The sequence below is a fragment of the Brachyhypopomus gauderio genome, chromosome 4, assembly GCF_052324685.1.
Source record: "Brachyhypopomus gauderio isolate BG-103 chromosome 4, BGAUD_0.2, whole genome shotgun sequence".
Classification (NCBI taxonomy): Eukaryota; Metazoa; Chordata; class Actinopteri; order Gymnotiformes; family Hypopomidae; genus Brachyhypopomus; species Brachyhypopomus gauderio.
The window spans coordinates 35,570,298-35,598,050 of NC_135214.1; the positions used below are offsets into that span (position 1 = coordinate 35,570,298).

The following is a 27,753-nucleotide window of genomic DNA, read 5'->3' on the forward strand; positions in this document are numbered from 1 at the left end:
TCATGTTTGTTAACAGCATTTGCGAGATTAGCTACTTGAAAACAGTTACGAGTTAACCCATAAAACATTAATCATCGTGTGTTCATTTGTAACTACATTTCACTTCAGGAGGCTGGAAGACCACATGACTTTCCACAGAAAAATTATGTGCTGTCAGACTTTTCCTTGAAAGATGGGAGGTGTTGACTAGATGATCTAGTCCCCCTCCTCCACTTCTTCTTCTAAGGTCAGCAGTGGTTTCCTTTGTTTGACTGACATTTCACATCTACGGTGTCCTGGATGTCTGCAGCTCTGCTCATGTTGGTTCTCTGAAGGAACGTTGGCTTCACATCTTCCTCCGGATGTTTGAGTGTTTCTCCACTTGCTGGCCCTTCACCTGATTTTTCCACTTTATCAGAAGTGACTGCAGACCAGTTTCTTAACTGTCTGATGTCTGAACTTGGACAAACCATGGAAATCATGTGTATTCGTGTGTGTGTGTGTGTGTGTGTGTGTGTGTTCAGGTTAACTGTGCATGATCTATGACATTACCACTAGCATGTAAGACACACACACACCTCTCAAAGTGAACCATGCCTTGTGCCCAGATTAACTGCCCACACAACTACTGGTTATGTGGAGATCTAAATGCAAAGGGGACTTTAGCATAACTTGGCTTCCAGCAGATTATGGCAGAAATGCAGAGCAGATTAGTGCAGATTCAAACATGAATCCTCTCATGTCCCTCCCAACACATGAATGTGTGTTCCTCTCTTTCACAGTATCATCTCTCTCTCTCTCTCTCTCGCTCTCTCTCTCTCTCTCTCTCTCTCTCTCTCTCTCTCTCTCTCTCTCTCTCTCTGACTCTTACTGACTCATTAGAGTAGAAGTTGAACTTGCTCTAAGCCCCTCCCACTTTTCTGCAGGGGTGGAGTCACAATTGGCTTTAATCACTTGTGTTGCCAAAGCATAGAGAGAGAGAGAGCACGAGAGAGAGAAAGAGAAAGAGAGGGAGAGAAAGAGGAGAGAGAGTTTAGCAGCTTATCTCCACCCAAACTGACCTACAGATACAGAGGAAACCTTGGAAAACACTAGCTGTGTGGCTGAAGATCCTCCCACTCTCTCACACACTCACACACACCCTTCTGTCATGCGTCTCTGGCACACACACACACACACACACACAGGAGAAAGTCTAGACAAAGTAGTAGTGCTTCTCCCGTGCAGCTGCACTTTGAGCAGGTCATGGTGGTGGTGCGGGTGTGGAGGACATGATCTCACAGTACCCGCTGGCATCGCTGTGGCCCTGGTGCCCCCTGCCTCTGGACCTGGACGGGCTCGCAGGCACAGGAGTGGCCCTGCTGAGGTACCAGCCCCGCTCCCCGGACTACAGCCTTCGACACTGGGTCAGTCAGCTCCTCAGCATGGTCACATGATCACAGTGGGGTGTGTGCAGTGGCTACTGGTACTGTACTGGTTTGAGGGTAGACTGTTTATTCTGGATAGACATCAACCAGTGTGTTTTTGGGTTCATGTGTGTGTGTGTGTGTGTGTGGTAGTAACTATTACTTTGTGGGTTCAAATGTACACATTGTGTTAATGTGCCATATTTTGTCAATTGTGATTTTTTACACCACAATCGAAATTTGTCCTCCACTTTTTACCCATCTGTGCAGTTAACACACACACACACACACACACACTAGTGATTACTAGGGGGCTGTGGTGCACACGTGCCCAGAGCGGTGGGCAGCCCTAGCCCGGCACCCGGGGAGCAGTTGGGGTTAAGTGCCTTGCTCAAGGGTACCTCAGTCATGGCCTTAGGTCTGGGAATCGAACCCACGACCCTCCGGTCACAAGCCTATTTCCCTACCACCAGGCCATGACATGCCATGACATTGCTTTGCGTATCTGTGTATGTAGTTGTCCTTTGTGTCTATGGTAGTTAGAGTTTATTTAACTTGATTCAATTGTACTTTGATGCATTGAGTCACATTGATGCATAATCAAAAATTACTAATGTATACCTAAGCAGACATTTTCATTTCATTTTCATTTTCATTTATTTTCATTTTTTTTCAAAACTAATTTTACATTTACTAATTTTCATCAAATTTGTAGGACATACCAGAATCTTTTGTGTATTATGGAGATTGTGATGGTGTTTCATTGTGAGTCTGTGTGATACAAACCTGAGTAGAAACTTTCATGTGTAGATAACACACACACAATGTTGTGACAGAGCTTGTGTATCTGACGAACAGAGAGAGCTGATTTGGTTTGCCATGCACAGGGATCATGCACAGGGATCATGTGTTCATGTGTCACAGGGATCATGTGTGGCTGCTGGGTTTAACTTGACTGTGAGCATCTTATCTGATTTGTTGCAAAGAAACACAAGCAGATTGCATCATATGGGGATGAGAGTGCCGGTAGTGTGTGGACACTAGACCAGTCTTCTGTTCCACACTCCCCCTGGCCTGTGCTGACCTGCCCCCTGGCCTGTGCTGACCCACCTCCTCTCCTGAGCTGACACGCCCCTTGGTCTGTGCTGACCCGGCCCCTGTCCTTTGCTGACCCAACTCCTCTCCTGTGCTGACCCGCCCTCTGGCCTGTGCTGACCTGCGCCCTGTCCTTTGCTGACCCGTCCCTGGCCTGTGCTGACCCACATCCTGGTTTTGGGTCAGAGATGCAGACCACCGGTGGGTGTGATGATGAAGCATGTTTCTAAGGAACAAAAGCTGGAATGTGTATGTAGAAAAGGACTACAATGGTGCAGGAGTGACTGTGTGTGTGTGTGTGTGTGTGTGTGTGTGTGTGTGTGTGTGTGTGAGAGAGAGAGAGAGAGAAATAAGGAGAGCAAGGGGGATGGAGAGAGTGAGGGAAAGAGAGAGAGAGAGGAGGAGCGAGAGAGAGGGAAAGCAGGAGAGAGAGAGAGGGAGCGAGAGAGAGAGAGAGAGGGAGCGAGAGAGAGAGAGGGAGGGAGCGAGAGAGAGGGAGAGCGGGAGAGAGAGGTCTCTACTCTCTTATCTAGTGTTTTGCTCTTCCTCATATGCTGGACCACATCCGACTATTGTTCTCCTAATGGCCAGAATACACACACACACACACACACACACACACACACACACACACACACACACACACACTTTACATTGCTCCTTTGCTTTTTCTGTCTCTCTCTCTCTCTTTTTACTCACACACACATATTTTGAATTTTTTAATGATACATACAAAGTCAATGATATACATATATGTGCGTTACATATATATATGTGCACACTTGTATACAGTAGCTTTTGTTAGGGCCCTCTTTAATCAGTGCAAGAATGTGTGATGACCCCATGACCCCTAACTTTGTCCAAAGTTCGCTGTGCCCTGCCTTTGACTTTTTTCAACTGTGGACAAATTCCACACTCAGCATTGTGTCTACTAGTATTGTTTTTGCAAAGCACCTCATGGAGCTAGATTTTTCACTCACTCACAGTTAGCAAGCAGTAAATTCTAGGTGGAGCTAATGAGAAAAGTAATTCAACAGGGGTACTACAGTGCTTCACATCATTGACACTGTGTGTCTTTGTTCCCGTAACATCTTCAAACTGGAAGTTCCTGTCATCGTTCACGATCTCGTAAACGAGGTCAGCAGATTCGCGGGTGTCCCGCCGCAACGCAGGTGCACAGCCGCCTCATAAAACCCTGTAGGAGCGCACAGGTGCGTTAATGGTCCTGCCCTCGTGGCTCGGACGGTGACGACCATGACCAAAGTGCAGCTCACAAGGAACGTCTGGAGGTGTAAAAAAAACAACACCGCCTGCTGTGTCGGCCGCCGTCAAGCACTCGGGTCAATAAACTGGAACACAGGCTGGAGTGAACATGGTGCAATCCTGCTACGGCGGGTTCATCTGCTGCCGTCAGCGCAAGTCACCGTCATTTCCATGGCAGCGGCAGGCCGTGAGCGCGTGCTCTGATCTCGCGCTGGATTTAGGATTTGCGGATTAAGCTTTTTCCACATCTGGAGCGCTTCCTGTTTTTTTCTGTTACTATAAAAACGAGAAACTTTGTTGAAAGTGACGGCAGAAAGACGTTTGCTGACATTTCCGCTCACTGGGCTTTGATTCACTCTTTTGATGATTCATTCATGTGTTTTTAAATTCTGCTTAATTGACGGGAATCTTTGCTCCTTGGCAACATGAAATGTAGAGCCCCACTAACGTGTTTGTTGAACACGGATTAGGCTTAAGTGTTTAGTAAAGACTAATGAACACTTATTGACACTTATTAACATGGTGTAGGCCAGGACTATTCAACTATATTTATCTGCGGGCCAGATTTGGCAGAGAGCTCTGCAATTCAAATGAACATTTGATGATCAGGTGCACGTGTGACTAGTTTGTGTCTTATGTCATTACAGGTTGGTCTGTTATGAGATCCCACAAACTCTGTCTTGGCAGTTTGATGTTGAGTTTTGAACGAGGCCTTAATGTTGGGCACATTCTAAATGTCTTAAATGCTACCAAAATCCAGGTTTAAATGAGCACCACACTATGTGGTGCAGTGCTGACGTGATTAGCTGGGGTCACCTGAACGCCCGCACACGTGGTAGTGTCACACTCAGCCTCATGGGGCCTCCTCATCACACTCACACCCGAATCAGATTAAGGACTTTGAGAAGTAAGCAGGAGCAGAAATGTAGTGTGTGTGTGTGTGTGTGTGTGTGGTGAGTAGGCATGTGTGGCATGAACAACTGAACACTGTATGTGTCTCTACTTTTATGATTATTGCTGACTGTGTGTTACTGCATGTCTGGGTTTGTGAATATGATTCTGTGTGTAGGGCAGTGAGGGGTGTATGTTCTCTGTATGGTGAGGGTTAGTCACCAGTCATCTCTTCTATAGTGGCAAAATACACAGGAGCATCTACACACACACACACACACACCTACTCAGGTTTGTTCAATGCCTCTTAGCCAAGAATGCACTGACCCAAAGCTCCTTAGTAAAAGACGGCAGCTGTTGTTTGGTGGAGAGACGTGGTCATGAACACAGGGAGAGATGACTGACACACACTCAGTGTAGTGAGGTCACACTATCTCCATTGTGATGTCACCACTGCCTCAGCTCCCTCTCACACACTCAGTGTAGTGAGGTCACACTATCTCCATTGTGATGTCACCACTGCCTCAGCTCCCTCTCACACACTCAGTGTAGTGAGGTCACACTATCTCCATTGTGATGTCACCACTGCCTCAGCTCCCTCTCACACACTCAGTGTAGTGAGGTCACACTATCTCCATTGTGATGTTACGACTCTGTTCTGGGTCTTATTCCTGAGAGCCACACCATGCCCAATCCTGCACCAGGTCCTCAGTGTAACCAAACCAAATCGCTCAGCCTCTAGGACCCCTGGATTACCATTTCACCTGCTCTAAGATGCCGTGATATAGAACAGACCTCCGAAACCTGCTCATAATATAAACAGTCTAAAAGTGTTCTGTAACCAAACTATCAAAGACAATTGTGGTGATTCCGATGTGATTTTGGGTAGCAGTATTTGACAAGAACATCTGTCAGTATGAACAGGAGAAGGACAGATGACAGCTTGGCTCCCACTCCTATACATAATCTCTATTTCAGATGTTCAGTCTGGTGCACCGCGTTGACTTCATGTTCTACTGCCCTCTACTGGCGACTACAGTTACAGCTGCCAGAAAAGAGTCAAAACGTGCATTTAAGCACAGAAAAAGAAATGAATTCCTCCTGTTTGGATCTCTTTTTCTTGTACACACACACACACACACACACACACACACTTTGATCCTACAGATTTGGTCATGGCCTTTAGTGGAAAACGGTGACTGGAGGTTTCTGAGAAGTGAGAGATGGTAAAAGTTTGTCCTGGTCAGCTGGTGCGTTCAGGGTTTCTTTCCTGCTGGGTTTCACAAGCACAGTTCCCATTGCACCTTCTTTCTCTTGGCTGTGATTCGAGACCCAAACAGGGAAGACAGCTTGTTCCTGCTTCAGCGTGACACGGGTTTGCTTTCGTCAGAAAACCACAGCTGCTAAACTTTCATTTCTGTCACGCTCAGACTGGTTTTTATGAGCTTTCGGAGGTGAGAGATTAAACAGACAAAACAGACCCAGGTCGGTCACGTCTACAGGATATATGGATTGAGCAGCAATAAATTCTGTGATGTCACAGCACAACAAATAATGAGAGGTCAAGAGAATGAAGATATGGACATGTTTGCAGGACCCTTATCCAGTTGCATGAGATCCAGTCCAATCCCCCCCACCAAGTTCCAGCTGGAGATCCAGTATTTGTGTCCCTCCTTCTCGCTGAACGAGCACCGAGTGCACAGCACCCTGGGCCACTGGATCAGGGTGAGTGGGTGATGGTGGTGCAGGGATCTGCTGAGCTGGGCGATCACTGTCCCTGAAGAACCCCAGCTCACCACTCCGCTCTGGTTTACCTCAAACTCAGATAAGCTTCTCTGATCCTGACCAGCCACACTTCTCAGACCCAACATCCTCATCTTCTTCCCCTGTTCTTGCTATGATTCATATTTCTTCAAAATGATAACATGGAGAGGGGATTTAAGGTCATCTTCCTCCAACTTTGGGTGATCTTGGTGCTGTGGAGTTTTGGGGAAACGTAGCTGTGTTCTGCCGTGCTGTAAACAAAGCTAAAGAATTGCAGCTCCTCCAGCAGGTCCAGTGTGTAACTGGGAAACATCTTATTCAATACTTATTAGAACTGGGATTTTGTCTTCTACATTTTCTGAACACATGAAACACAAAGGCCCTTTTGCAGCTGCACTGACATCCCTGCGTGTGTGTGTCCTCTCTCCAGTCAGGTATGGGGATGATCAGTCCACAGGAGTCAGAAGGCCACAGGCAGGAAGTGGCAGATTTCCTGGAATGTGTGTGTGTGTGTGTGTGTATGTGTGTGTGTGTGTGTGTGTGTGTGTGTGTGTGTGTGTGTGTGTGTGTATGTGTGTGTATGTGTGTGTGTGTGTGTGTGTGTGTGTGTGTGTGTGTGTGTGTGTGTGTGTGTGTGTGTGTGTGTGTGTGTGTATGTGTGTGTGTGTGTGTGTGTATGTGTGTGTGTGTGTGTGTGTGTGTGTGTGTGTGTGTATGTGTGTGTGTGTGTGTATGTGTGTGTGTATGTGTGTGTGTGTGTGTGTGTGTGTGTGTGTGTGTGTGTATGTGTGTGTGTGTTTCTCCCCTACACTACAGCAATAACAGCAGCAGACACTTCTCCAGATGCCTGTGTGTGTGTGTGTGCGTGTGAGTGCGCGTGTGTGTGTGTGTGCGTGTGAGTGCGCGCGTGTGTGTGTGTGTGTGTGTGTGTGTGTGTGTGAGTGCGCGCGTGTGTGTGTGTGTGTGTGTGTGTGTGTGTGTGTGTGTGTGTGTGTGCGTGTGAGTGCGCGCGCGCGCGCGTGTGTGTGTGTGTGTGTGTGTGTGTGCGTGTGTGTGTGTGTGTGTGCTTGTCATCAACTTGGTTCCATGCATGTGAGTTTGACAGTCTGCCTAAGGTTACTCCGTGTCCTCTGAACTGTGTACTGACGCACACTACAGGAAGGAGTCGTCACTCCCCGTATATGACACTGAACAACCGTCAGTACTACACCAGCAGAAAGGCCATGGGTGTTATTTATGAGAGAAAACATCTCTGAGATGGTACCAGTCTGTGTCCTGAGATACCAGTATGTGTCCTGGAATACCAGTCTGTCCTGGGATACCAGTCTGTGTCCTGGGATACCAGTCTGTTCAACCTCATGTCTACATGTCTATGTAATCACTGCACTAGACGCTTTTTGCTCTGGTCTGCTCCTCTTCTGTGTTATTGTACACGAAGTCCTGGCATCACGGTCTGGTGCTGTAGTGTATGGGGTGGGGCGTGGTTCTGACTGGGCTATTTCTGTGTGTGTGTGTGTGTGTGTGTGTGCAGCAGGGCCTGACATTTCTCTAGGTCTCTTTTTGTGTATTATGATGACATCACTACCCTCTGAGAGACCAGCTGTCCCTGGAGGGGGGGTGAGGGGTCACAACCTCTCCCAGACCCCCGTGGGCTTGTGCAGTGGCAACCGTCCCGTGCCTTAAGCTTGGGAACTGGAATATGGCCAGGGGAAAGAGGGCTCTCCCCAGACCTCCCTGACTCCCGGCCGGCTCCACGCTGCCCCCCGCTGCTCAGGAGGAGACGCCATGTCCGGACGTCACACTTGAGTGTGTGTGTGATCTTTGGAGTGCATGACATTGGGAGTGTAGTGACGTGGGTGATGTGACAGGGGCAGGAAGGCATATACACATATTGGCACGTACACATGAATGCAAAACGCAGACCCACACACACACACACACACACACACACATATATCACACACAAATATATTCTATATGTTCATCGACCTAGAAAGTGTGTTGGGGTGAAATCGATGATTCCTTAAAAAAACCTCATTTGCGGTCCCTATATTGAGATTGGATTGTCCACTGCTCCATGATAAATTCATAAAATCCAGACGTCCTGTCCCGCCTTCGTAGGGCCGCGTGCAGCCCCGTCCTTCCCGAAAACAATCGGATAGCGCGCGCCAGTCTTCCTTACATTGTGTTTGTAGAATCAGAGTTCGTCACTCACGTCTGCAGCACCACGCACGCTCTCTCTCTCTCTCTCTAACACACACACACACACACACACACACACACACACACACACACACACACACACACACACACATATATACTTAAGCCTTCTAATAATATTCCAGTTGGTATACCACACATAGTTAAGTTTAATCGTCTCTTTTGCATCTTTCATGGATTATCTGGCATTTAAATGTCTTTAAAAGCTCTTCTTGTAAGTTTACAAGAAGGTGGCATAACACAGTGACACTTTTGTTATATAGTTTTCTCCACTATCAGTCATGGTTGGCCAATTAATGAATGAAAAATATTTGATACCTTATGACTAACTATCCTATTAGAATAATGCATTAGTTGTTCAATTTTATAGTAAAGGGGCTCTCATCCTGCGATTACATCATCTACATTTTAAACAACTTGTTTAATCCTGAAAGGTTTTGGGGAGGAGAAGAGAGGGGAGAGAGGGGGGAGGGGAGAGAGGGGAGGAGAAGAGAGGGGAGAGAGGGGGGGAGGGGAGAGAGGGGCGGGGGGAGAGGGGAGGAGAAGGAAGGGATGAGAGGGGAGGAGAAGAGAGGGGAGAGAGGGGAGAGGGGAGGGGAGAGAGGGGAGGAGAAGAGAGGGGAGAGAGGGGGGAGGGGAGAGAGGGGAGAGGGGAGGAGAAGAGAGGGGAGGAGAAGGGAGGGGAGAGAGGGGGGAGGGGAGAGGGGAGAGAGGGGAGAGAGGGGGGAGGGGAGAGGAGAGAGGGGAGGAGAAGGGAGGGGAGAGAGGGGAGAGGAGCGAGGGGGATGATGTAGGCGGAGTTGTCCGGGCACCGAAGCGGAGGGACGGGAAGACTGCAGGAAGGGTTACCGAGACAGGAGCGCGCAGTGACGGGTAAAGAGGGGGGTCCATTCGGTCCAGTACCGCCGGTGTCGAATGAGGAGTGATTAAAACGTTTCCCTGTTTTGGCCGGACTCACGCCGCGCTCAGATGCTGCTCCCGGACCAGAACTCCTCACCATGAAATTCGCCTGGAAAACTAAGATGGTACAGTTAAAAAACTTTGATTTTCTGTGACTGAAAATTGTTGTTGTGGTTTGAGTCGGCTCATAAAACGGGGTAAAGGGAGGGCGAGTGGGGCACGTAGCGGACAGAAGAGACTAAATAACAGAAAATAAAGTGTAATACTTGATTACTTTATTACTAAATGAAACGTTACACGACTGTTGTAATGTAGCCGTTTGACCGTTTGACGCGGTCGTGTGGACACATCCGTTAGTTTAGTCTATAGTCGAGGCACGCAGTCCCGTTATTTTCTTTCTCCTGAGGTAAAACTTGTAGAGCCTCCAGCAGATTGAACTGCAGACTCTCCCTGCGCGGTTCGTTTGTTTTCGTGGACGGGTTCTTCCTCCTAGAAAGTGTCCTGTGTTTCTGGACGGTGGGGGTTGGGATGATTTGAGAGAGAAAACTTCACTCTTTGTGGTCGTGACTCGGTTAGCAGCCCACGAACGAATAATGTAGCTTAGTCATTCCTGGTTTGTTTATACTGGTTAAACTGCAAAATGGTGTGGCCTACGCTATTCCTGTCGGGGTTCCTGTTTGGATGGGTTGTGAAGCACACACATTATTATTCCACCACCACAACTTTTGCTTTGGTCCGTGAGGAAGAGCGTTTATCGGTGTCTGAACTCTGCTTTGCGTGTTTGTGTCTTTTAGTAGCGCCGAAGCCCCCAACTTCGCTTGTGTTAAAGTATAAAGTAATTATTCACATCAGTATTTGTGCCAGTCACACAAGTCCCTAAATCCGTGGTCTTTATAAACATGGCACAAACTAGTTGCAAATGAAATAAAAACAATGACTGTTGTTTTTTAGTTGTTTGCTCAGTGTAGCAAGACACAATCTCACAGTTTCAGAGCCACTATTAGGATGGATTTATCAGGGAACATGGGTGCGTGTCCAGGGTGCGTGTCCAGCTCTCCTGCTGCAGGGTATTCTGGGCCCTGCTTTTGTTTCTCTAGACCTCAAACTGCAATGGACACAGTGGGCTAATGCAAACAGGCCGTCTCAAACAGGCATCCTGTTAGTCTCGGTCGAGGAAAGTCCTCCGATTGCTGATGCACTGACCGATTGAACGCTGAACTACAAGGGTTCTCAGTCTGGAGGAAGTGTGTGTGTGTGTGTGTGTGTGTGTGTGTGTGTGTCTGTGTGTGTGTCCTGGGCTCCTTGGGCACTAGGTGCTGCTGTCTATGGCCCTATTGCGTAATCCTGCCTGGTCTTGCGTCTCACTCCACAGACTGCACTGCTGTAGACAAATCTAGAAGTGCACAGATGAGATGTTTCTGCACAGAGTGTGTTGTTTTCGCTGAACTGCTCTGATGGACACCCCACTTCCTTTCCTCCCAGATCTCTCTCCACCCCTCCTCCACTCCTCCTCTCCTATCTCCCTTTAACTCTCTCTTTCAGAAGAGGCTCAGTTGCCTCTGGTGGTTTCTGTAAACGTCTGTTATCTGCTGCGTGTGGACAGGAGGTAAGGGCAGGGTGGGAGAGGTTCGGCTGATTAGACACCACACGTCTCAAACGCCTCTCATGGTGCTGCCATAAAGACGTAGATCTAGACGAGAGAACTCCACACTAGCTGATCTCCTGCAACACACATTCCCTGATGCCCGAGTGTGTGTGAGAATCACTTTTTAAAAAGTGTGAAGTGTGAGAGTCTGTGAAGACTCATAGCATCTGTCTGCCTTTCTCTCTCTCTCTCTCTCTCTCTCTCTCTCTCTCTCTCAGTTCGGTGTCCCTTTTAGTTTCTCAATTTATTTCATTCTTTCTTGAAGTTTCACTGTATGCTTCCAATGTTTTTACATATTTCGGCTTCCTTTTCTTCCTAGTTTTTGTAATCTTTCCTCTAAATCCTTTCCCAGTCATAAGAGACCTCATTATTCCTTTATTTGCATAAGACTTGTTACATAACCTTGCTCAAAATCTCCAAAACCCTTCTGAGTTCTGTGATGGTTAGTGTCTCTGTAGTTATTGTTTCTGTGCAGTGGTGTAACACTAATTCTCTTCCCCCTTGCAGAGCTCGGTGCAGGACTGGGGAGAGGAGGTTGAGGAGGGGGCTGTTTACAGCGTGACACTGAAGAGGATTCAAATCCAGCAGGCGGCCAACAAAGGAGCTCGATGGCTAGGGGTGAGAAGTGCTCCCCAACATCCCCCACTCTGGGCTCTGCCAGTAACTTGGGTCACACATGCTCAGATCATTACAGGCACCATTAGAGGGAGATCACATGTGTTTGAAAGTTATAATGGAGTTGCGTAGAACAAAGAGAAAAGGAAAAATTGCCATCCTCCAGCAGGAGAACGCTAAATGGCTTTTAGCTGTTGGGTTCAACCAAAGGCAGAGAAGGAGATTAGGAAAACCCAAAACAGAGCAAGGCCAGGCCGGGGGAAACTCAGCCGGGCTGGGCCAGGGTAACTCCGCTGGGCTGGGGCAACTCTGCCGAGGCGCTTGCCGTACTGGTCTAGCTGCCCCTCCAGTAGTGCTTGGGAAATGCTCTGTGTGGCAACATTGCCACGATGCTGTCATTACTCGCTCAGCTGGTGGTACCAGTATAGTGAAGGTTGTGGGTTTGAATCTGGCATACTGGAACACACTAGTACACATGTAAGTCACTCTGGATAAGAGTGTCTGTCCTGTCCAACACTGGAAAAGTGTGCAGAAACATTCTTCATACACTTTGTTGCATTGTTGATTGATTGTCCGAAGGCCACAAAGTTTTCCTGAATGATCCCAGATTTTCTATGAGGACAAATTGGTCTGTAACGTGTGTATCCTGCTTGAGTTTGAAACACACTTGCACCTGGTTTTGCTTGTTTGTCTGTTGCTGGCCCTCCTCAGGGGTGCAGTACGAAAAGAGGCCGCGGTGTTGTGCATCAACGGCGTTCAGCGAACACGTCCATATTGTTTTTGAACGCTGAGCTCAACTAATTGGTTTACAAACACAGAACGTGAACAAAAATGATGTTTATTCCCGTGAGAGTGAAGGCCGCTCACATTTATGTCAGACGTATGATGCACCGCAGGGAGCCTCCGTAGACGTTGGAGAGAGCGGGAGAGACAGACCTGCACAAGCCAGTTTGTTGGAGGATTTGAATCCAGATTTATAAACACAAGTGTGGACACAGATGGAAAAATAAAACATAAACTGTTTTTATGCAGTGAACACAAGAAGTCATTAATGACTAGAAGGCAGCAACTGCAAGGAGTGGTTAAGGAATATCTGTCGGAATATTGTACTCAAACACCTGAGACACACCTGAGACAGGGGAGGAGCTTACGAAAGGAAGATATTAATGTTCAGTGGAGATAAATGCTGTGTTCTTTTGAGTTGGTACAGCTGCACTGAAAGACAGTGATTAACACGTTTACAGATTGTTGACCTTTAGTTATGTGTCTGAGATCATTAGACGATGGTCACTCAAAATTGCACATTGAGTCGGAATCTTTGTTTGCAATACAGTTTTCGTCTGGTGTTGTCACAGCAACATGCAGATTATTCTAGAGTTTTTTTCGTTAATCAGGATTAATTCTTTTTGTGGTGCGGAACTGCGAGCCAATTCATGTTTGTAACTGTAAAAAAAATTTATGAACGTAGACTAGTTCATTTTCATCAGCATGAACTGAACTTTGAACTAGTTAATTTTCAGTGTGAACTGGCACTCAGCTGGTCTGTTTTTTCAGTTGTGGTGTCCTGAGAGTTTTCAAGTGAACTGTTTTGGAGTTGTTGCTGTTTGGGCAGGTGACGTGTTCTCCTGCTCTGGGCTTCACGACTTCACCTCACAGATGCTCATCGAGTGCCTTGACATTTGTGGGTTTCTTATGTTCTATTGTTTTGTTGTTCTTGCATAATATTAAGTTTGTAGTTCACCCTTGTGAGGTCTGCCATATTAAACATAGACAAGTCACATATACAGTGATATCTGTATGTACCATATTACAGTGATAGCCGTATGTACAGTATTACAGTGGTATCTGTATGTACCATATTACAGTGATGACTGTATGTACAGTATTACAGTGTTATTTGAATGTACCATATTACAGTGGTATCTGTACGTACCATATTACAATGGTATCTGTATGTACCATATTACTGTGATATCTGTATGTACAGTATTACACTGGGCATACAGTGTATGTACAGTATTACAATGGTATCCATGCATACAAAAGTACAGTGGTATCTGTGTATACGGCCGTATGGACGCATCTGTGTGTACAGCTGTATGGAGGTATCTGTGTGTGTACAGCCGAATGTAGGGCTGTCGCGATAACCGCAGTATAGCTATACCACGCTATTGACGAGAAAATCGCAACGTACGGCAATTAACCGCAACAACCGCAATATTTGTGTTTTTTCCCATGCGAGGGGAAAGTGCCTGTGCAAGAGTTAAAGTCATTTTCCCATCAACCCCCTGTTATCATCCGGTGCGGCTGATCAACAATCCGTCTTCTTTTTTCAAAGATGGAAACTACGGCAGATGCTCTGGTCAAAAAACAAAACGCGACTTCGCCGGTTTGGGAGCATTTCGGGTTCAAGTCAAATCCACGCAGATCCAGATTTCCTCTGCTCTCCAAACTCGCCCGCAAGTACATGTGCATTTGTGCAACAAGCACACCATCAGAGCGAGTTTTTAGTACTGCCGGGAATATTGTTAGCCCTTTCCGCTCCTCACTGAAACCACATAAGGTGAATATGTTGGTTTTCTTAGCGCGCAACAGGGACGTGACAACTCAGGTTTAAGCTGAGACGTTATTCTTCTGGTTAAGGAAAGATTTCGTTTTATTGATTTATTTATTAAATTCTCTTTTTGTGTTTAAAATCTCGTTTAAAATATTTACCCTACACTTTTAAGAAAGCGAAAGAGCATGGGTTCTTACTGCATCTCATTTGACTTCTGTGTTCTCTATTTGACAATAAACACATATTTAACTGCTCTTAAAACAGTGTCTTCTTTGCAATTTAAAAACAATAAGAACCCCTTGACAATAAAAACGATAAAACAATTATATAGCTCTAAAATTAAGATTTTAGACAACAAATGACGCATATCGCGTCATACCGCATATCGCGGTGTTGAGCCACCATAAATAACCGCAGGGGAAATTCTTTCACCGCGACAGCCCTAGCCGAATGGAGGTATCTGTGTGTGTACAGCCGTATGGAGGTATCTGTGTGTGTACAGCCGTATGGAGGTATCTGTGTGTGTACAGCCGTATGGAGGTATCTGTGTGTGTACAGCCGTATGGAGGTATCTGTGTGTGTACAGCCGTATGGAGGTATCTGTGTGTGTACAGCCGTATGGAAGTTTCTGTGTGTGTACAGCCGTATGGAGGTATCTGTGTGTGTACAGCCGTATGGAGGTATCTGTGTGTGTACAGCCGTATGGAGGTATCTGTGTGTGTACAGCCGTATGGAGGTATCTGTGTGTGTACAGCCGTATGGAGGTATCTTTGTGTGTACAGCCGTAGGGACGTATCTGTGTACAGCCTTAGGGACGTATCTGTGTACAGCCGTAGGGACGTATCTGTGTGTACAGCCGTAGGGACGTATCTGTGTGTACAGCCGTAGGGAGGTATCTGTGTGTACAGCCGTAGGGACGTATCTGTGTGTACAGCCGTAGGGAGGTATCTGTGTGTACAGCCGTAGGGACGTATCTGTGTGTACAGCCGTAGGGACGTATCTGTGTGTACAGCCGTAGGGACGTATATGTGTGTACAGCCGTAGGGACGTATCTGTGTGTACAGCCGTAGGGACGTATCTGTGTGTACAGCCGTAGGGACGTATCTGTGTGTACAGCCGTAGAAACGTATCTGTGTGTACAGCCGTATGGAGGTATCTATGTGTTGATTTAACCTTTTGAGTTATTTTTTTCCTCTCACCAACACCCCTCTAAAACAACATTAAACACAGTAGTGGTGTGTTTTATAGCCTGCCAAGTTTCTTTGATTAATGCAAAATCCATAAACATTAGGTTAGGTTAAAAGTTACAGCTACGTCCAGAATAAACATGCAAGATTAAGGAAACCAAGAAACATGAAGTTGAATTCAAACGGCTCTGGTGAGGACCCTGGTGGGGTTTGTTCTGGTGAGGACCCTGGTGGAGTTTGTTCTGGTGAGGACTCTGGTGGGGTTTGTTCTGGTGAGGACCCTGGTGGAGTTTGTTCTGGTGAGGACTCTGGTGGGGTTTGTTCTTCTGAGGACCCTGGTGGGGTTTGTTCTTCTGAGGACCCTGGTGGGGTTGTGCCAGTGTTGACTCCACTGTTCTGGTTTGCTGGTTGCTGTGCTGCTGGTTGCCGTGCCGCTGGTCACCACGTCGACATGTCACTGTCTTTGTAGCGCCTTTTAAGGGATTTAGATTTTGATGTTGTTCTGCCTGTGTGAAGTCTGTCCAACATGAATCTCTCTGGTCCTAGCTGCGGTGTGTGTGGGTGTGTGTGTTTGACTGTTAGCTGCAGTGTGTGGGTGTGTGTGTGTTTCAGAGACATATGGAGGGTGGGGAAAAGACCTTTCTGATTAGAAGCAGATTGTAGCGTTTCCTGCCATAGAGTGTTACCCCCACTGAACTCTATACCCCTCTCTCTCTCTCTCTCTCTCTCTTTCTCCCTCTCTCTTTCTTTCTCTCTCTCTCTCTCTCTCTCTCTCTCTCTCTCTCTCTCTCTCTCTCTCTCTCTCTGCCTGTGATGCCCATCGCAGTACATATAGTACTTGAAAGTGTCATCTGATGCAAATTTGAAACAATATTCATACTCATCACTCCCTCTCTTCTTTCTCTCTCTTTTCTCTCCTTTTCACCTCTCTCCCCCTCTCTCCAGGTGGAGGGAGATCACCTGCCCCCGGGCCACACGGTCAGTCAGTTGGAGACGTGTAAAATCAGAAGTATCCGCGCTGGGACGCTGGAGAAGCTTGTAGAGACGCTGCTCACCGCGTTCGGGGACAACGACCTCACCTACACCAGCGTCTTCCTGTCCACTTACAGGACATTCTCTAGCACACGGCATGTCCTGCAGCTGCTGCTCGACAGGTGTGTGTGTGTGTGTCTCTGTGTGTTGTGTGTTGTGTGTTGTGTGTGTGTGTGTGTGTGTGTGTGTGTGTGCGCCAGTGCAGGTTAAGGCGAGATAAATGTATGACTGCAGCTTTGCTCACCATAAACAGGCCTGTTTGTAAAAGCCCTGTTGATTGGCCAAGCTTTTATTCCACCAATAAAGAGTCCTGATACAGGATGTGTCCTGGGCTGCTTTATGACTGCAGAGACAGGCCAGCATATCCAGCCTGGTTTATGACCCACTGACTCCACACACTGCACATTAAGAGCTTACAGTGTGGGTACACCAGGTGGGCTGGAGCAAATACAACATAAATGTGTGTGTGTGTGTGTGTGTGTGTGTGTGTGTGTGTGTTTTCTGTCAGGTATGGGGACATGAAGGACTCTGATGGGGACTTTCATCATCAAGCAGGTGAAAATGGAGCTGTGAGAACGTGAGTGAATTAATTCTACTCTACACTCCACACAGTAGTGCAGTAACTCTACTGCACACGGTAGCTCTACACACTGTAGTGAACTGATTCTACTGCACACAGTAATTCAGCACACTGCACAAACATTCACTGCAGAAATACTGCTGCTGTTAACACTCGTAATACTGTTGTCACATGTTATCTGTGATCCATCTGTTTTCCTTTAGTTTGCATCAGTTCAGTTGTATTCATTACTGCTAATGACTTCAGAGCTGTATAGGTACTGTTAGTGCAAAAATGTTTGTGCTACAATCTTTGTGCTTCTGGGCTACCGTCTTTGTGCCTCTGGCTATAGTCTTTGTGTTTCTGTCTTTGTGTTTCTGTGCTCTCTGCAGTAATTCTGCAGTTGCTCCTGTAAATTCCAGCTTCTCTAATGCTGGTGTGATGTGTTGCCTTCTTTGGAAGCATTGAAATGCTTTTGCAGCATTTCTAACTCTTGGTTCCTGTGTAATTTAGAGGAAATGAAAAAATTGGGGAACTATGACTAACAAGATTTCTGAATCATGGCCAGTTAATTCACTCTATAGATGAAGCAGAGAGTGTGGCGGTTCCGAAGGGTGGTGGTTCCGGGGGGGTGGCGGTTCAGAAGGGTGTTTCCCTGGTGCTCATCTTCCTACTCCTCTCCTCTAGCACGCTAGCATCCATCCTGCGAGCATGGCTGGACCAGTGTCCCGAGGACTTCCAGGAACCTCCGTCCTACCCCAGCCTAGGCAGGGTGCTGGGCTTCCTGCGGAGGACCATGCCCAGCTCGGAGCTCGCCCGGCGGGCACACGGCCTCCTGGAGCAGCTGCGGGGCCAGGCAGGCCTAGAGACAGACACCAATGGTCTGTCTGCATGCCTTACTGTCTGTCTGCTTGATCATTGACCCGACTGTCTGTAAACTTGCCTGTTCACCTGTGTGCCAACCTACAGAACATCTGTCCGTCACATTTATCTGTCACTCTGGTCATTTCCCCTTCTCCCACATTGTGCTTCTCTGTCTACATTACTCATATCCACCTGTATGGACAACTAATATGTAGCCATGGAATGAATAATTCTCTCTCTCTTGCTCTCTCTAACACCAGCGTACTTTATTGATGTTCTCACACTGGGCATCACCTCTTTCTTCCCCATGCCACAGGAGGCTTCCATGGTAACAGTCCTTTCTGCCTCGGAGAGGAGGAGGAGGTGGAGATCGAGCTGCAGGAGGACTTCCTGTCCTTCAGTGCCGACCTGGTAGCAGAACAGCTGACGTACATGGACGCGGTGAGGAACCCCACCCAACCTCCCACCATGCGGTTAACGTCCCGTAAAGGCATCAGTTCCTGGTGACCAAAATCTCAGCAGACATTAAATTCGAGACTTCTGTAGTCATCTGTATTTCAGTCTCCGTCTGCATCTGCCACCTGTCTGTAAGTAGACACTCATGGACTCATGGACACTCCTGACTGTGTGTAGTGTAGTTGTGAGAGTGTCCGTATTACTCACTCTTCTTTCTGGTTTGTGTATCTGTTTCCTTTAGCATTGCTGGTGTCTGTTGTTTGTTCAGCCCTAATGGATCAGGGGGTCAGTTATTTGTGTACTAGCTGGTGGAGATGCTGGTGTGGTTTTCTGCAGAGCCCAGCTGGTTTTGCGGGCGGTGTTGGCGGGCGGTGTCGTCTGACTTGCACTCTTCTCGGTGTGTGTGTCTCACAGCTGCTCTTTAAGAAGGTGGTGCCCCACCACTGTCTGGGCTCTGTATGGTCTCAGCGAGACAAGAAGGAGAACAAGCAGGCAGCACCCAGCGTCCGTGCCACCATCGCCCAGTTCAACGCCGTGGCAGCCAGCGTGGTCAGCACCATCCTTCGCCACCGCCACCTCCGCCCACACCTGCGTGCCCGTGTCATCCAGCGCTGGGTGGACGTTGCACAGGTGTGTGTGTGTGTGTGTGTGTATGTGTGTGTGTGTGTGTGTACCCATTTAATGTTCACAGCTGTGCGGACGAAAAGGCCTGTGAGCTGTCTGTGAATAGAACCTCATCTTTAAATAGACTCTGCTTTGACCCTCCAGATCCTTTTAAAAACAAAGTATTGTAATTCCTCAAGAGAAGGTAAAAGTAAAAGCAGGACAGTCTTAACATACTTATTGTGTTGGTGACCGAGCTGTTCTGCTGGGTCGGACCTGGTCAGGACTGGGTCGGACCTGGGTCACATGCACACCATTATTGCATCACGTTTACCACAGTTAATGTGAGCGAAACATTTGTGACCATGAATAACCTGGATTGCACAACTGTCTTAGCATGTGGTGGAGATTTTCAGTGGTGCAGCTTTCCGGACACGGTCCTGCTGACTGGCGTTTTGGGATGGTGTTCCTTTAATGTTTGGCTAGAGTTGATCATTATGTGACTACACAGGTCTTGTTAAACTGTCCAGATTGAACTCTGTATTCATTTTGTCCTCTTAGGAGTGCCGTATCCGTAAGAACTTCTCATCCCTGAAAGCCATCGTGTCCGCCTTACAGTCCAACCCCATCTACAGGCTGAAGAGGGCCTGGGCTTGTGTGCACAAGTGAGTTGAGACCCGGCCCCTCTGGGCCCTGGGCCCCGCCCCCTCTTGGCTCAGATTCACAGTCCCCACCCCCACCCCGGGACCCAGACACCCTCAGCCAAAGGCTCTGTTCCAATCTATTACTCTAGCACTGTAATAAATCTCACTGTAGACATAATTCTTTGGTCTCAACTCTTGGGGGAGAAAAGTGTTTGTCTCTCTTTCCATGTCCCATCTGTTTTTTACGCCTTTGGGTGATGGATTAGTGTAGGGGCATGAGTTTAATTTCTCTGATGGTTCAGAGCATATCTGCCTCCAACTGCCTCTAATTCAACCTCTGATGAGATCTTCCTCTAATTCAACCTCTGATGAGATCTTCATCTCATTCCTCTGCAGAGACAGCATGCAGGTGTTTGAGGAGCTCTCGGACATTTTCTCCGACCACAACAATTACCTGACCAGCCGCGAGCTGCTAATGAGGGTGAGCGCCTTTCTCATCCATGCCCCCCCTCACCACGCCCCCCCCTCACCACGCCCCCCTCACCAGTGCCTTTATCCTGCCGTAATGCCTGAGCCCTTTCTCATGTTAGCGTGAGGTGACCATTAATGACCACTGTGTGGTACTAATGAGCTCTGGAGTGAATAATTTCTCTTCCTTTTACCAGGAGGGCACGTCGAAGTTTGCCAGCCTGGACAACTGTGCCAAAGAGCACCAGAAACGCTCGCAGAAGAGAGTGCAGCTGCAGAAGGAGGCGGTGAGTGTGGGTCCGCGGCTGTGGGGCTGGGTCAGCAGTCCTGGTCTTGTCAGCCCTTAGGCTGGGGCAGGAAGACATGAGGTGTGAGGAGACCAGCCAGAGAGAAACAGCAGCATGGCTGAAGCTCTTGACTCTCATCTTGCATTTTCCCTGCTGAGTGCATTTCATTCCAGTCAAAAAAAAAAATCCCTGGTCCAGCCATGTTTGTGCTACCGTTTGAGTTTGAAGTTCATGTGCCTGTCTGTGTGGTGACCTTCTTCAGGGTGACATGCAGGGTACGATACCCTACCTGGGCACGTTTCTGACCGACCTCACCATGTTGGACACAGCATTGCCCGACCTGGTGGAGGTAAGATCACTCCCACTGCTTTACAGACACAGAGAGAGCCTCAGTGTGAACAGTGTTGAGTGCTGTAGGGCCCCAATGTGAAGTGTTGAGTGCTGTAGGGCCCCAGTGTGAAGTGTTGAGTGCTGTAGGGCCCCAGTGTGAAGTGTTGAGTGCTGTAGGGCCCCAGTGTGAACAGTGTTGAGTGCTGTAGGGCCCCAGTGTGAACAGTGTTGAGTGCTGTAGGGCCCCAGTGTGAACAGTGTTGAGTGCTGTAGGGCCCCAATGTTAACAGTGTTCAGTGCTGTAGGGCCCCAGTGTGAACAGTGTTGAGTGCTGTAGGGCCCCAGTGTGAACAGTGTTGAGTGCTGTAGGGCCCCAGTGTGAACAGTGTTGAGTGCTGTAGGGCCCCAGTGTGAACAGTAGGGCTGCACGATTAATCGTATTTTTATCGTTATCGCGATGTGAAGTTTCACGATAAACACATCGAAAGAGCCACGATAACTCCTTGAATAACAGCAAACTCTAATTGCGTTATCCTCGTCCAGCAATAGAGGGAGCTATTCGCGCTGCAGACTATGATCACGTGACGTAAGTAGGCAAGAGGCAGAGTGAGGCAGAGTTGCCAGGTTCGCGGTTTTCACCAGCAATGCTAAAGGAAAACTTTTGTAGGACCTGGCAACCCTGGAGTGGGGTGAACACGCTCATCAGACACGCGATTTGGTTTAAGCCTGGTTTACACTTGATGCGGCGCGAGGGTCCGGGAGGCGAAAATAACGTAATCGCGGTGGCTTCGCCCCTGTGTAATTGCCTCGCGCGCTGTCGATTCACGAGGTCGTGCACCTCTCGAATTTTGTACGTTCGCGCGCGCCGCGTCTCGGCGCAATGAGAACAGTCATGTTTGCAGGGTTCATACACCTATACAAGGTGGAATTCAAGCACTTGTATGTCACTTTCAAGGTCCATTTCAATAATTCCCAGCACGTTATTGAATTAAATATTTATACATATACTCTAATGATTCGAAATAATTCGCTTTTTTATCACATTATTTAATGTTATTATTTATTTAAAGTTCGCGCGCGCCGCGTCTCGGCGCAATGAGAACAGTCATGTTTGCAGGGTTCATACACCTATACAAGGTGGAATTCAAGCACTTGTATGTCACTTTCAAGGTCCATTTCAATAATTCCCAGCACGTTATTGAATTAAATATTTATACATATACTCTAATGATTCGAAATAATTCGCTTTTTTATCACATTATTTAATGTTATTATTTATTTAAAGTTCGCGCGCGCTGCGTCTCGGCGCAATGAGAACAGTCATGTTTGCAGGGTTCATACACCTATACAAGGTGGAATTCAAGCACTTGTATGTCACTTTCAAGGTCCATTTCAATAATTCCCAGCACGTTATTGAATTAAATATTTATACATATACTCTAAATGATTCGAAATAATTCGCTTTTTTATCACATTATTTAATGGATATTTATTTTCAAAACGCCCAATCTTAACGTCTTCACGTTCTCTCATGTTTCGTCCTGGAATTACAAGAGGCTCGTATTTGTTAACGTAATACAAGAGAATTGTTCAGTCAGACAGATATTTGTTGTGAAACGAAGTAGTTACAATTTCAAGCCTTTTCAAATACTTTAGCCTAAATTCCAGCACTTTTCAAACCTGAAACACAAAGCAACATTAAAATTGGTCAGGTAAAAGTTCATTCCCCTGTATTTGAGGGGTGTTTTTTTATACTACTAGGCCTACATATCGTTTCGGACAACACTGCAAAGAATGTGACACGGCAAGATTAAACGCTTCCGCCGTTCGCGGAGGTTAACGAGGTGTTAATCTTAATTTATCGTGGTTCACATCGATATCGGGATATCCAACAACGTTATCGCACATCGCAATTCTAGTCCATATCGTGCACCCCTAGTGAACAGTGTTGAGTGCTGTAGGGCCCCAGGGTGAACAGTGTTGAGTGCTGTAGGGCCCCAGTGTGAACAGTGTTGAGTGCTGTAGGGCCCCAGTGTGAACAGTGTTGAGTGCTGTAGGGCCCCAATGTTAACAGTGTTGAGTGCTGTAGGGCCCCAGTGTGAACAGTGTTGAGTGCTGTAGGGCCCCAGTGTGAACAGTGTTGAGTGCTGTAGGGCCCCAGTGTGAACAGTGTTGAGTGCTGTAGGGCCCCAGTGTGAACAGTGTTGAGTGCTGTAGGGCCCCAGTGTGAACAGTGTTGAGTGCTTTAGGGCTCCAGTGTTAACAGTGTTCAGTGCTGTAGGGCCCCAGTGTTAACAGTGTTCAGTGCTGCAGGGCCCCAGTGTTAACAGTGTTCAGTGCTGTAGGGCCCCAGTGTTAACAGTGTTCAGTGCTGTAGGGCCCCAGTGTGAACTGTGTTCAGTGCTTTAGGGCTCCAGTGTTAACAGTGTTCAGTGCTATAGGGCTCCAGTGTGAACAGTGTTCAGTGCTTTGCTTGCTCTCACTTCAGGAAGAGTAGTGCAGTGTGTGTGGTAGAGAGCTCTCTGCTCTCACTGCTGCTGCCACACCTCACCGATAACACTACCACTCATACTGCACACAGCGGACTAGTTTCACTGCAGTCTCCAACATGTTCATACCCAGTTAATTTATTTTTGTATATTTATAACAGTAATATTCACTATATCCACAGTGAATCTATTTTTGCACATTTAGAATAGTAATTTATTCCATCAATCTTGCACTATGTACATGTATACTATGTATACTTATTGCACACTTGCCCTGTCTTTTTGCACTATTGCTACTATTTGCACTTCTGGTAGATGCTAACTGCATTTCGTTGCCATGTACCTGTACTGAGCAATGACAATAAAGTTGAATCTATCTATCTATCATGGCAGTGTGTGAGTGTTTGATCATCATGGTGATCTCTCTCTCTGTCTCTCACAGGGTAGCTTGATCAACTTTGAGAAGAGGAGGAGGGTGAGTGAGTCTTTCTTTCTGTGTGGACTTGAGCAGTGACCTTAAATAACCAGGAAGTACCAACCTGGGTGGAGTTTATCACATCATTTAACCCCCCCCCTCCCCCCTCAGGAGTTCGAGGTGATCGCTCAGATCAAGCTCCTGCAGTCTGCTTGTAACAGCTACTGTCTGAGCCCAGACCCTGCCTTCCTTCGCTGGTTCAAAAACCAACCCCAGCACACAGAGGAGGAGAGGTACACCATCATCACTCCTTTCATTCTGCCTCCATTTTAGCAGTGTTTTCTGTAGCTACCTCATGCCACAAGGGGTGTGTTTGTGCTGGTTGTCACTCATATTTTGGTGTGTTTAACTGTGATATTCGTTTGCCTCCTGGAAGGCTGTGGTATCTTTCTTAAGTCAAAGTTTGAAATGTGTTTGGAATCAACAGAAGTTCTGTGGCTCTCAGGGACCCCATGAGGGTCATGTGATTGCTGGGTTAGAAGGTGACCCTTGACCTCCTTGTCAGCACCACGTGTGCTTCTCTACTGCAGGGTCACATTCTCACTGTTCTCCTCTCTTTCAGCTATGCTCTGTCGTGTGACGTGGAAGGACTGGGCGACAGCAGCCCCACGTCGCCCAAGTCCCGCACCAGCATGGTGAAGAGACTCAGCCTGTGAGTGGCATGCGCCCTTTAACCTCGCTTTACCCTAAACACTGGGTGGGTCAGGGTCAAAGGTCAGAAAGGTTCACGTCTGGCCTTCGGGGACATCTCGGCATGTCCACATTTTGAGTCCGTTACAGGTTTTAGCAACTGAAACAGGTAAACGGGATCTGGCGTGGATCAGGTTTTGAGCTTTGGTTGTTTCTGTCACGCAGACTTTTCTTGGGACCTGATACTACAGCCTCCAGTTCTCCAGTGAGAGAAACACCCAGGTCGCCCCCTACTGGCAGCTCAGGGGAGAGCATGGACTCAGTCAGTGTGTCGTCCAGTGACTCGAACCCTTCAGACAGCGAGAGCATGACTCCAACTCACACTCTTCACACACAGATGAAGAAGGTACGTGCTTTAACCCTTTATCAGCGAACAGAATGAACACACTTTCATGTAGAATGCAGTACAGAATGGCTGCTCTAATCCCTCCCTCTGACTTTCAGTGTTCCTGACTTGCATCTGATTGAACCTGGTTTCCCTCCAGCTATCAGAGTCTGACACTGTCTGATCTAATGCTGATTTTGTGTTCCCAGAGTGAGACTCAGACTGCATTATCCATCTCCAGGTGCTAATCTCTAGTCTTTTGTGTCCCCCAGATGTCTGAGTCATCCTCCTGCACGTCCCTGCACTCCATGGACACGTCCTCCTCGTCTGCGAGTGGAACGACGTCTCTGACCTCCCCCCCCTGTGTCCACCGCCGCTGCATCTCCCTCACCCCTCTGTCGCCCACCACGCCCGCTACACCCTGCTACAACACCCAGGCCCAGGATGCCTGCATCATCAGAGTCAGCCTGGAACAGGGCAACGGGAACCTGTACAAGAGCATCATGGTGGGTGGGGGTGGTGGTGCTCATCTGCACTGTGTTCTGATCATTACATCAGTTGAAAAATGACTCTAAATTCAGTGCATATATATATTTAGTTCAATTAGATAATTTTATGAATCTAATGTATTTATTTAAAATTACTTATTTAGATTAATATTAAACATTTATTTTAATTAATGTCATGCAGCTGACGAATCAAGACAAAACGGCGGCGGTGATTGGCAGAGCAATGGCCAAACACAACCTGGACGAGGAGCAGGCAGAGAACTACGAGCTGGTCCAGATCATTTCTCACGACAGAGGTGAGGCCACACGAGCCCTGCTGCCTTCACACCAACCTGCATGGGGCCAGCGGCACACTCATCCGGGAGGGGCTGTATAACTGCCCCCTCATCCGGGAGGGGCTGTAGAAGGACTTTGCAGTGTGTGTGTGTGTGTTGTCAGATGAATGTTTGTGCATTGCTAACCCTGGATGAGACTGGTGTTTTTTGCGTTCAGATACTGCCTGTGGTGACAGATTACAGGTTACATTCCAAGGAGTTTTCTTACGGCTGTTTCTTTTGCTTGTGTCTCTCATCCTCTTCTCTGCCACCCCAGAGCTGGTGATCCCGGACAGCGCCAACGTCTTCTATGCCATGAACTCCTCCGTCAACTTTGACTTCGTACTGCGTGTGCGCGGATCGTCACGGCGGCCAGTTCAGCTGCGTTCTCGCTGCAGTGCCACGTTCCCCCACACGCAGCCGCGTGCCAGCCTATCGCTCCGGCTCAGCAAGGTCACGCTGTGACCTCTGACCCTGTGTTTGTGTATGTGTGTGTGTGAGAGAGATGTCAGGATGTCGGGCTCCCTGCTGAACTCTCCCTGTTCTCCTGGAGCGGCTGTAGCTTCCACCCGTGGAGTGTTGCCCCGGGTCGCCCTCCTCCACCCTGCGCTCCTGTCCTGCAGGTGCACAGGGTGGAGTAATTGGGGGATGGTGGAGATCTTCTGCTCCTACAGACACTCTCCTCCAGGACGATTTACGGCCTTCATCCGTGTTTATCTCTGACTGGGCAACTCTCACTCGACACTGTTTGAGCACTAGAACTGAGAGATGGACAAACCAGGGGGAGGGGAGGGTCATGTTGCCTTTGATGATGATGATGATGATGAGACTCATCAGTGCTGGACGTGATCTGTAGGGAACTATGATCTCATCAGTGTCACATGCAGTGTGTTTTGTTCTCGTGTCCTCGTGTGCACTGTGTGGACAGCTTGGACACATCTGCCCCGCCCCCCATGGACCGCTTGACTCCCCTAAAGTGAGCTGTGTGATGAATGCCTTTAGTATGTATTCTGATTGGCTCCTGCTTGGTGTTAAGATTTTGTGGGTGGGGGCTTAGCATATGGTTTTACTGATAGGAAGAGCAGCTAGTCCAGAATCTGGACTGAGCTAAGCTCTGATTGGTTGCACTTGCTTGTGAATGGGTAGAGATAGACTGTGGTTTTACAAAAAATAATAATAATTGCAGTTTACTCTCAATAGACACAATAGGCTCTATTTACTTTTGTAACATAAAAATGAATAAGAAGGATTTGGTAAGTTTTTAATAGTTTGTAGTTAAATTAATACTAGAACTCTTGAGGAAACTCTTTTCCCAACCTTCCTACTATAATGCAGCGGGAACCACACATCTGGGATAGGGGGGGCTGTAGCCAGGACTGAAATGGAAATGTGTGTTCAGTATGGTGTGTTTGGTAGGGTGTGTTTGATAAGGTGTGGTCATACAGACGGCTTCCCTTAATGTCACTACAGATCTCAAACCTAATTTACCTGAGAGACTGACTGAGAAAGGTGTTCACACGAACGTCAACGTGCACAAGCACTAAAGCAAAATGGCTTCTCCTGCCTCTTATGTCACCTGATTTGTTCAACCCTGTTCTGCATGATGAACTGTTCTGCTGGTTGAGTAAGGAGGAGGTGTGTGGCTGGAGGAGCAGACTCCACTGTAGAGCTCCACCCACTGTAGAGCTCCACCCACTGTTCACACCTGCAGGCGTATCTCACGCTAAAGCTCCAAGCCTGGTGTTCATGTTCTTCTGAACTACTGCTGATACAAGCCTGCACAATTCATCTTACACCTCACACACCTGCTTCATCATGCCCACCTGTCTCCTCATCCACACACCTGTCTACTTACACACCCCCCTCATCCACATACCTGTTTCAGTGTTGTAGTGCTGAGAAGCTGGTTGTCATGTCTTTAAAACAGCAGGTCAGGCAGTGATGACACATTCACTTGTCTTGAAGACAAATACAGCACATGTGAATTAGTACATTGGATATTTCTACATATTGCCAAAGAATTCTGTACCTACAAGAGTAGACCAAATAATTTATCATTATAGTAATGAAGTATGTCTCTGTAAATGAATATTAATTTTCTAGAAATAAACTGTACTGTATGAAGAATGTATATCACTCTGGATCTGGATGGAATTTCAGCTTATCACTAAATGCTAGTGGTAAAG

General features: G+C 47.5%; 1 protein-coding gene across 2 annotated transcripts; it reads left to right on the plus strand.

Moving 5' to 3' along the window:
* Window positions 1–996: 996 nt before the first annotated feature.
* Window positions 997–27,698, plus strand: rgl1 (ral guanine nucleotide dissociation stimulator-like 1). 2 transcript variants are annotated; one of them, XM_077004318.1, is made up of 18 exons: window positions 997–1,385; window positions 11,671–11,781; window positions 16,468–16,676; window positions 17,063–17,131; window positions 17,801–17,994; window positions 18,294–18,418; window positions 18,848–19,063; window positions 19,598–19,701; window positions 20,077–20,161; window positions 20,346–20,435; window positions 20,698–20,784; window positions 23,697–23,729; window positions 23,841–23,962; window positions 24,292–24,381; window positions 24,585–24,765; window positions 25,017–25,250; window positions 25,435–25,549; window positions 25,845–27,698. In XM_077004318.1, exons 1-18 carry the CDS (start codon window positions 1,251–1,253, stop codon window positions 26,030–26,032), a joined length of 2,388 nt encoding a protein of 795 aa, XP_076860433.1. In that variant the 5' UTR covers window positions 997–1,250; the 3' UTR covers window positions 26,033–27,698. The 2 variants fall into 2 exon arrangements, with proteins under 2 accessions (XP_076860433.1, XP_076860434.1); XM_077004319.1 differs by lacking the exon at window positions 997–1,385 and adding an exon at window positions 9,418–9,643.
* Window positions 27,699–27,753: the final 55 nt, after the last annotated feature.